This window comes from Mizuhopecten yessoensis, unplaced genomic scaffold (genome assembly GCF_002113885.1).
Source record: "Mizuhopecten yessoensis strain PY_sf001 unplaced genomic scaffold, ASM211388v2 scaffold2671, whole genome shotgun sequence".
In the NCBI taxonomy this organism is placed as follows: domain Eukaryota; kingdom Metazoa; phylum Mollusca; class Bivalvia; order Pectinida; family Pectinidae; genus Mizuhopecten; species Mizuhopecten yessoensis.
In genome coordinates, this window is record NW_018404662.1 from 737,332 (window position 1) to 748,476 (window position 11,145).

Genomic DNA, 11,145 nt, shown 5'->3' on the forward strand with positions numbered 1-11,145 from the left:
TCGGAAAATTTCGAGTTTCTGGGTTGTTATATCAAGGTCAAGGTCACCGATACTATTATTAGAAAATCCCTGTAAGCGCTCCAGCGGCTTCATTCCTTGAGGGATTTTGATCGAACTCCATACAATTACATAGAACCATAATATCACGGACAGTTATATCAAGGTCAAGGTCACCGTTACTATATTTAGAAAATCCTTATCAGCGCTCTAGTGGCTTCATTCCTTGAGGGATTTGGATCAAACTTCACACAATTACAAAGGACCATATTTCTCTGACAAGTTCGAGTTTCAGGGTTGTTGGGTCAAGGTCAAGGTCAGCGTTACTATTATTTAGAATTTATTTAATACCACAAAAGCAACAAAATATAATAATCATTTTATTTTATATAATTCCTCTGTCATAATACTAACATTACAATTTCTTGTATTATTATTACAAAAAAAAATCAGTTACAAGCTAATTGTATACTTTTCATTTTCCCAAACTCATACCAGAGGGCATCATTTTTATAAATCATTACAGTGTAATAGCTAGCATGGACCGGTAGGGGACATGTATTGCTTTAGCAATACTCAGTATATGTAGTATATACAGGTATAGATGGTGTGATATATAAATGTATTAAAGGTTCCAATATGTTTCAAGAAGGCACATGTCAGACCATGTTAAAGAAGCCTGGAATGGACAAGGAGGAGTTGAAAAACTACCGCCCAGTTTCAAATCTGCCTTTTTTGTCTAAAATCTTGGAGACGTTTGTGTCCCGGCGTTTAGAGGTTCATCTCCATGCAAATAGTCTCCATGACAACATGCAATCGGCCTACCGCATGGGACATTCTACTGAGACGGCCCTCCTACGTGTACATAATGATATAGCTTCTGCATTGGATAACAAGTGCAGAGCGGTGCTTGTCATGCTGGACTTGTCAGCTGCATTTGACGTCATTGACCATGGCATACTTTATAAACATCCAGAATACTCTTATGGAGTGACTGATACCGCACTATGCTGGATACAGTCTTACCTGATTGAACAACGACAGTGTGTTGCCATCGGATCTTCCACCTCACATGACAAAATTCTAGATTTCAGGGTTCCTCAACGGTCGGTGTTAGAACCACGAAAATATTGTAAGTACTCCAAACCGATTGGAGAGATTTGTCGTTGCCATATCCTTCGCTATCATTGCTATGCCGATGACAAACAAATTTACATGGTCATCAAACCACAGGACAGTTGGAATACAGTCTCAGAAAGTCTGGAAGCTTGTCTGACAGATATCAGTATCTGGATGAACGCCAACATGCTTAAGCTTAATGATCAGGAAAAGACGGAACTAATCGTCTTTTCCCCAAAGTGTCAGCAAACAATGGATCTCCAGCTCAAGGTCGGTGCTAGAACTATTGAGACTGTTCCAGCTGTTAAAAACCTTGGCATAACATGAAAATATAGAAATAACAAAAAGCAACACAAAGAAACATGACAATATGAAGTAATATAACATACTTTATTACATGGAAGTATCAGACATAAAAGGTTGTCTGTGTTCGTATGCCCTTTTGTTACTGACCTATACCTGGTATATGCAGACTTAAATAATAACATATAGATACACAAAGTATAATATTAAGTCTGATATTTAAATGAATTATCCATTTAATAGTTGGAAATTAATCAAAACTTTAAAAACAGTTTATCATGAATATTATAAAAATAATTTAGTGATTACATGTCTTGGCATCAATTTCAATCTACATAATATGCAAATTTTATTTTTACACCTTTTTGAATGTATAACTTGTTGACTTGGAGAAATGTATGCCCTTCATTACCAACATTGTACCATGTTTACCGTGAATAAATTCTCTTGGTTTATACAAACATATAAACATTCCAGCAATACAATACGTATGGGACTATAAAGGAAAGAAAGATATTATTATGATAAATAATACTGAAATCTATCAAAAATTACAAAAAAAATTAACACAAATTATTATTTTCATGAACCTTAAAGTGATTGTAAACTTTAAACTAAATCCTGTTCAACAAATCAATGATTCTCTACAAAAACATGACACCAGTTAGCCAATACCTTGAAAAGCTTACACTTAATATACAGGAAAGTTAACATGCTTGAACTTGTTAAAAAAAATCTTTAGAATGTATTTTATGCTACAATTAATCATACTGGGTATTAACAACATAGACCATAATTCTTATGTTAAACCTGAATTTGTTCCTGATCCTCAATCTAACCTAGAACAATCTCAGTCACACAGAAATATTACCAAACCGGCAGGAATTCAACAGAACACAGTATAATCTTTGGTATACATTTTGCATTATTTCATTTTGCACTATTTTACATTTAGCACTTTTTCATTTTGCACTATTTCATTTTGCACTTTTTCATCTTGCACCATTTTACATTTTGCACTATTTCATTTTGCACTATTTTACATACAAGGTGTAATTCCTGATGTGGAATACCTCTAATATCAAGTTACCTTCATGTGGAATACCTCTAATATCAAGTTACCTTCATGTGGAATACCTCTGATATCATGTTACCCTCATGTCAAACTTCTCTAGGCTTTGGTGAACTATCTTGTTATCTTCATGTGGTTAAACACCCATTTAGGTAAGTTTTATAACAAAAAATCATGTCTGCATACCTACATGCTTCAGGGTTATAAACATTTTGATCACAGTCCGAGTTTGAAAGGAAACAATAATGGCTTCCCAAACACACATTATTGTTTAAGAGAAAAAGTCTGTTTAAGTGATAACTCGTGAATAATGATGATAGTTTATCATGTCTACCTAATTTCTTATTAATTTATTAAAGACGATAAATATTAAATCTATCATATCAAATATTTTCTTATTTTGATGGAATCATTCAGATTACAGTAATAAAAAATCCTGTATTAAGAACATCTGTTTAGGTTAATCTAATGACATATTTCTAGTACATGATTATATATCCTCTACACCTGACTCACACATCATGTAAGTAATTACAATTAATGATCAAATAATCAACAAGGATACATGTACATCTACATTTCTTCACTTTAGCCGTGTTTGTTCATGAATTGTCATCCATCTCAGATATTTATTGACTTTTAATTTAATTCAATAATCTATTAATGAAAACTGCTTCTATACCTTTAAACATGTTACATTTGCGGAGGTTTAATTGTCTAAAGAGATGGGAACTAGAACCACTGCCATTTACAGACAAGAATTTTATTACAGAAGAGTTCTTTATCGACAGGTATTCCATTACAGAATAAGTCTTTATCAAATTTTGTCAGTTTTAATAAACTTTTATCTGCACCTGAAGTTCTTCAACTAATGTGAAAAAAATGCAATTGCTCATGATATTAATTCAAAATCAATACACTTACATTTACACTTAAAGAACTTTATCTAATTATAAGAAAATCAAATTGCACATGATATTGCACATGATACTGTTTTAAGATTTAACCATACATGGAGCTAGATTCTAGCATGACAGGATTTTATATTTCTTTGAGAACAAGTCCTTCATAGAATCTTTGGCGAGTAACTGTTACAGCAGTGATGTTAACGTGATTAGATAATTTTCTAAATACCTGAAGTTGACTTAACCTGTATCACTGTAGGTCCAATAACTGTGTCCTTAGATATCTAACATTCACACAGTAGTAAAACTCCATTCATGTGGTATTCATTGATGGGACTGGGATGAAGACTGGCTCGGAGGCTGAGTAGGCTGCCTTGTGAGTGTAAAGACGCACTTTGGCTTCAAACATCCGACCACCAATAGCTATTTCATACTTTGCATTCCTGTCCAATACAAATTGGTTCATGTTTTTGTACATGACGCTCTTACCCTGCTCGTCATAGTCTCTGATAAAACCAAGACACACCATCTTATCCAGCTTGAATCCATACCCGCTAGATGTTGTGGTTCCAGAGAACTTGCCATTACGATAGATTGGTTCTCCTCCCCAAGGCCACACGTCCTCGTCAACATTGAAGTCCTCCAGTAAGAACTGAACAAACCTTTGGCTGATCCCCTCTTCCTTCTGCTTCAGTAATGCCTCCTTCCCGATAAAATCTCCTGCCTGAACATAACAAAAGTAAACCATATTGTAGAACTCCAAAATTCTGTAAAGCGTTTAAATTTCATGAGGGTTCTATTTTCACTTAATCTAACACAATCCTGAATATATCTTCAAAATCTTAACTCTAATATTTTCCAATGTTAAAATAAAAATAAAATAAAAAGTAGCAGAAAATAAACACATCATAAATTTTGCCCAGGTACACATAATACAATTTTAATAAGATATCAAATTTCATTTTATTTAGTCATAAAGATACATTTATCATCATTCACACAAACTTAACCAACCTTGCTTTTCATTGTCCAATGGTATTTATTTCAAAGATTACATACATGTTGTAAATTCATTTTATATAGTACTGATGATACTAAAAGTATAGTATGAGTGTTTAGTTTCAGAACTTTAAAGTCTACATAAAGCATCCTTTAAAAAACACTATCAAATGTGTTTGATGGAATCTGCCTTACATCAAATTTGACCCTGAAGTCGCGGCCACACTCAAGAGGAGTGGTGTGGGTCGTGAGATCCATGCCCCAGTATGCATAGAACTTCTCAATACGCAAAAATTTCAGGGCATAGTAGCCGGCGTGACGAATTCCGTAATCCTTCCCTGCAGTCATCAATGTGTCGTACACATGGAGTGCATACTAGGAATAAAATATCATAGGTCAGCTGGAACCATCAAGTCTACTGCCCAACATGTAAAAGTCTACTGCCCAACATGTAACACATTCATAAGCTGGTATTTACTTAAATCTATAATCATTACATTATCAGCTTAGCTAATGTAAACTCCAGTTTAAAGTATATCAGTTTCTTATAGGTTACAGATACATCAAACCTCTTGTATCAGCTTTTTTGAAAAGTGTGGCATATAAAAATCTTCTGAACATCTAGCAAAGTTCTCTAAAGACAAATTTATTCAGTGGTATTACCGTATTTTTTCAATTGTAATCAGCTAAGTGATGGGATTGATATCAGCCACAGGGCTTATGACCAATATATAAGTAAGAAGTACAAGTTACCTCGGAGGGAACATAGAGGACAAATCCGTCTTCTCCACCATGTGTCAGTCTCATGGCCCGGATATCACTGGCAAACCCAACATCTATAACCTGTAACCAGATGGGTATTCTTTTATAAAACCTCCAAAATATACACCCAAAATAATTTGTAAATCTGTAGCAGAATACCTGGAATCCATAATTCAGTCTTCAAGAAAACTGGGGTATTAAGGAAGAATTTTACCAAAAGCATCATTTACTTAAAGAAAGTGGTAAAAGAATTTTACACGTTGCTCAGGTCTGTGACATCGTGATGGAAGACTATCCATAGAAAATACTTATTTATAATTAAAACTGAAACAGCAAAGATTGGCCATGTGGTATGAGCATTTGGAAGACTTTTTGTCTTGTCTGATGCTAAAAACTGAGATTTGTAGGCAATTATATCAAACTCTTAAAGGGTATCAATTATATCAAACTCTTAAAGGGTATCAATTATATCAAATATGCCATTAGATATACTATCCTTGTCATCACTTATCACTTAACTGAGAGTTAGCTTTGCAAGCAACACATGCTTGGTTTATTTCTTCTGTTAAAATTGAAAAATAAAATAGATGCTCAGGTTCTTTTTTATTGTTTAATTTGAATTTCATACCAAGTATGTATTAAGTGAACAAATAACAACTTTATTTAATTATTGGGGCTTGCAGAGCATAATCCCAATAAAATAGTAACTGTGGACATACGAAATGGCCACAATAAGTAATAAGAGTTGGTACTTAAATTAACTGACACCTTATTTTAATTTTATGCAATTGACATCATTGACAAACTATAGTATGTGATGAACTGATTCAGTCCCACTTAATGTCAGTATACTGAGTAGTCTACTGATTCAGTCCCACTTAATGTCAGTATACTGAGTAGTCTACTGATTCAGTCCCACTTAATGTCAGTATACTGAGTAGTCTACTGATTCAGTCCCACTTAATGTCAGTATACTGAGTAGTCTACTGATTCAGTCCCACTTAATGTCAGTATACTGAGTAGTCTACTGATTCAGTCCCACTTAATGTCAGTATACTGAGTAGTCTACTGATTCAGTCCCACTTAATGTCAGTATACTGAGTAGTCTACTGATTCAGTCCCACTTAATGTCAGTATACTGAGTAGTCTACTGATTCAGTCCCACTTAATGTCAGTATACTGAGTAGTCTACTGATTCAGTCCCACTTAATGTCAGTATACTGAGTAGTCTACTGATTCAGTCCCACTTAATGTCAGTATACTGAGTAGTCTACTGATTCAGTCCCACTTAATGTCAGTATACTGAGTAGTCTACTGATTCAGTCCCACTTAATGTCAGTATACTGAGTAGTCTACTGATTCAGTCCCACTTAATGTCAGTATACTGAGTAGTCTACTGATTCAGTCCCACTTAATGTCAGTATACTGAGTAGTCTACTGATTCAGTCCCACTTAATGTCAGTATACTGAGTAGTCTACTGATTCAGTCCCACTTAATGTCAGTATACTGAGTAGTCTACTGATTCAGTCCCACTTAATGTCAGTATACTGAGTAGTCTACTGATTCAGTCCCACTTAATGTCAGTATACTGAGTAGTCTACTGATTCAGTCCCACTTAATGTCAGTATACTGAGTAGTCTACTGATTCAGTCCCACTTAATGTCAGTATACTGAGTAGTCTACTGATTCAGTCCCACTTAATGTCAGTATACTGAGTAGTCTACTGATTCAGTCCCACTTAATGTCAGTATACTGAGTAGTCTACTGATTCAGTCCCACTTAATGTCAGTATACTGAGTAGTCTACTGATTCAGTCCCACTTAATGTCAGTATACTGAGTAGTCTACTGATTCAGTCCCACTTAATGTCAGTATACTGAGTAGTCTACTGATTCAGTCCCACTTAATGTCAGTATACTGAGTAGTCTACTGATTCAGTCCCACTTAATGTCAGTATACTGAGTAGTCTACTGATTCAGTCCCACTTAATGTCAGTATACTGAGTAGTCTACTGATTCAGTCCCTCTTAATGTCAGTATACTGAGTAGTCAACTGATTCAGTCCCACTTAATGTCAGTATACTGAGTAGTCTACTGATTCAGTCCCACTTAATGTCAGTATACTGAGTAGTCTACTGATTCAGTCCCACTTAATGTCAGTATACTGAGTAGTCTACTGATTCAGTCCCACTTAATGTCAGTATACTGAGTAGTCTACTGATTCAGTCCCACTTAATGTCAGTATACTGAGTAGTCTACTGATTCAGTCCCACTTAATGTCAGTATACTGAGTAGTCTACTGATTCAGTCCCACTTAATGTCAGTATACTGAGTAGTCTACTGATTCAGTCCCACTTAATGTCAGTATACTGAGTAGTCTACTGATTCAGTCCCACTTAATGTCAGTATACTGAGTAGTCTACTGATTCAGTCCCACTTAATGTCAGTATACTGAGTAGTCTACTGATTCAGTCCCACTTAATGTCAGTATACTGAGTAGTCTACTGATTCAGTCCCACTTAATGTCAGTATACTGAGTAGTCTACTGATTCAGTCCCACTTAATGTCAGTATACTGAGTAGTCTACTGATTCAGTCCCACTTAATGTCAGTATACTGAGTAGTCTACTGATTCAGTCCCACTTAATGTCAGTATACTGAGTAGTCTACTGATTCAGTCCCACTTAATGTCAGTATACTGAGTAGTCTACTGATTCAGTCCCACTTAATGTCAGTATACTGAGTAGTCTACTGATTCAGTCCCACTTAATGTCAGTATACTGAGTAGTCTACTGATTCAGTCCCACTTAATGTCAGTATACTGAGTAGTCTACTGATTCAGTCCCACTTAATGTCAGTATACTGAGTAGTCTACTGATTCAGTCCCACTTAATGTCAGTATACTGAGTAGTCTACTGATTCAGTCCCACTTAATGTCAGTATACTGAGTAGTCTACTGATTCAGTCCCACTTAATGTCAGTATACTGAGTAGTCTACTGATTCAGTCCCACTTAATGTCAGTATACTGAGTAGTCTACTGATTCAGTCCCACTTAATGTCAGTATACTGAGTAGTCTACTGATTCAGTCCCACTTAATGTCAGTATACTGAGTAGTCTACTGATTCAGTCCCACTTAATGTCAGTATACTGAGTAGTCTACTGATTCAGTCCCACTTAATGTCAGTATACTGAGTAGTCTACTGATTCAGTCCCACTTAATGTCAGTATACTGAGTAGTCTACTGATTCAGTCCCACTTAATGTCAGTATACTGAGTAGTCTACTGATTCAGTCCCACTTAATGTCAGTATACTGAGTAGTCTACTGATTCAGTCCCACTTAATGTCAGTATACTGAGTAGTCTACTGATTCAGTCCCACTTAATGTCAGTATACTGAGTAGTCTACTGATTCAGTCCCACTTAATGTCAGTATACTGAGTAGTCTACTGATTCAGTCCCACTTAATGTCAGTATACTGAGTAGTCTACTGATTCAGTCCCACTTAATGTCAGTATACTGAGTAGTCTACTGATTCAGTCCCACTTAATGTCAGTATACTGAGTAGTCTACTGATTCAGTCCCACTTAATGTCAGTATACTGAGTAGTCTACTGATTCAGTCCCACTTAATGTCAGTATACTGAGTAGTCTACTGATTCAGTCCCACTTAATGTCAGTATACTGAGTAGTCTACTGATTCAGTCCCACTTAATGTCAGTATACTGAGTAGTCTACTGATTCAGTCCCACTTAATGTCAGTATACTGAGTAGTCAACTGATTCAGTCCCACTTAATGTCAGTATACTGAGTAGTCTACTGATTCAGTTCCACTTAATGTCAGTATACTGAGTAGTCTATTGATCCAGCCCCTCTTAATGTCAGTATACTGAGTAGTCCACTGATCCAGTCCCTCTTAATGTCAGTATACTGAGTAGTCTACTGATCCAGTCCTACTTAACGTCAGTATACTGAGTAGTCTACTGATTCAGTCCCTCTTAATGTCAGTATACTGAGTAGTCTACTGATTCAGTCCCTCTTAATGTCAGTATACTGAGTAGTCTACTGATCCAGTCCTACTTAACGTCAGTATACTGAGTAGTCTAACTAGTCGTCTGCAGAGGGTCCAGAACACTGCAGCACGGCTAGTTACTCGTACTCTAAAGAGAGAGCACATCACACCTATGCTTTATTCGTTGCACTGGTTACCTGTACAATACAGGTCGCAGTACAAAATTCTGGTGTACACATACAAGGCACTGAATGGAACAGCTCCTCAGTACCTACAGGAGCTTGTTACCCTGTATCAGCCGTCTTGATCACTGCGATCGGAGTCAGAATCTTTGTTGTGTGTCCCAAAATCTTGTACTGTGACCTACGGAAACAGATGCTTTGGGAGGGTTTCGGCTACTTTGTGGAATAGCTTATATAATTACCATCTGCTATTAGAAAGTCAAATACCCTGGCCAAGTTCAAGAGGGACATCAAAACTCACCTCTTCACATCTGCATTTAAGAATCCTTGCAAAGACGTCATGTAAATACCGACCTTTTATTTGTTCAATTATGTGCACATTGCCTGCTTAAATGTATGAAAGTGATTGTAAGCCTTTGTTTTTTGTTTTCACAATTAGAACCATTACTATTATCCATATGTTATAAAGCGCTTTAGAGTAATTTTACAAATTATATAGGGCGCTATATTAATGTTGTGTATTATTATTATTATTATAGTCTACTGATTCAGTCCCTCTTAATGTCAGTATACTGAGTAGTCTAGTTTCAAAGTGTATACCTTGCATGTCATAGGTTTGAAGTCCTTCAGAGTGGTCGAGATGTCTGTCACATCAGCTAGCAGTTGTTGGGCATGAGGACCTATTACATTGATCCCTGCATACGCTGATGTGATGTCTCGGATCTGAACTGACCCATCCTCAGGCTGGAACCGCTGCAGCCAAGCTAGGGATCTGGTCTGCTGGGATGCCGGGGATATTATGAAAAAGCTGAGAGAAAGTTGGAAAAAAAATAAATCAAAAGGAATAACTGAAAATGTAGCACAAACACCTTATTGATTACGGCTTACAAATACTTTATTGATTTCATTTCTATGTAGGTGAAATTGATAGTCAATGGTAACTCTATGTGAAGTAGGGTGACTAAATAGCAACTAAGGGTCTATACTGCTACCCATGTTTATACACAACAAAAACGATGAAACAACAGTTTACCTGTTTATTACCATTCGAGATATTTAAATGAGGCAGATAGCAAGATAAAAAGACAAGAGGCCCAAGGGCCTTAGCGGTCACCTGAGTTATATCATAGATACTGGTAGCTTTATTTTATTGTTTAGATGTGATGTGGAAATCAGCATGTAAACTAAGTGAAATACAATACTTGTCATGTCATCAATGGATAAGAATTTGAAAATATTGGTAAATGTTCCCTTTGGGGCCCCGCTCTAGCCCCTGGGGATGGGGCAGGAATCCTAATTTTACAAAGTAAAACTCTCATTTACCCAAGATGATTCTGACTAAGTTTGAGCAATTTTCTGCTGAAAATATATAAAATATATACCGAAAAGTGTTATTTCCCTATATAAACTATATTAAACGTTAACCCCTCCCCAAGGGAGAACGGATAGCTCGGGGTCCTGATATTTTCAATTTAAATAAAGCCCCTGATGATCTTTCTTTCCACGTAAAGAAAATCACTGTAGTACCTCTGAGTCTGGAGAAGAAGATTTTTGAAATATTGATTAATTTTCCCTTTGGGGCCCCGCCCTGGCCCCAGGGGTCGGGGTAGGAATCTCAATTTTACAATTTGAAACCATCTACCTCCAAGGATAATTCTCACCAAGTAAAAATAATTTCCTACAGAAAGTTGTCAAAATATACCCAAAAGTGTTATTTCCCTATATAAACTATAGTAAACTTTACCCCCTCCCCAAGGGAGAACGGATAGCTCGGGGGTCCTGAAATTTACAATTTAAG

The 11,145-nt window shown here is 36.2% G+C and overlaps 1 protein-coding gene across 3 annotated transcripts in view; it reads right to left on the reverse strand.

Moving 5' to 3' along the window:
* Positions 1-1,489: 1,489 nt before the first annotated feature.
* The window catches only part of LOC110446282 (pyruvate dehydrogenase phosphatase regulatory subunit, mitochondrial-like), a 39,795-nt gene continuing 30,139 nt past the window's right edge, over positions 1,490-11,145 (reverse strand). For 2 of the 3 annotated variants that reach the window (XM_021491346.1, XM_021491345.1), the window contains exons 16-19: positions 9,948-10,155; positions 5,149-5,238; positions 4,591-4,770; positions 1,490-4,120 (exon numbers count right to left, since the gene is read on the reverse strand). In XM_021491346.1, the coding sequence (XP_021347021.1) occupies positions 3,710-4,120; positions 4,591-4,770; positions 5,149-5,238; positions 9,948-10,155 (889 nt within the window). In that variant the 3' untranslated portion in view covers positions 1,490-3,709. The remainder of the gene's footprint in view (positions 4,121-4,590; positions 4,771-5,148; positions 5,239-9,947; positions 10,156-11,145) is intronic. The other variant, XR_002462443.1, reaches the window with a different exon arrangement.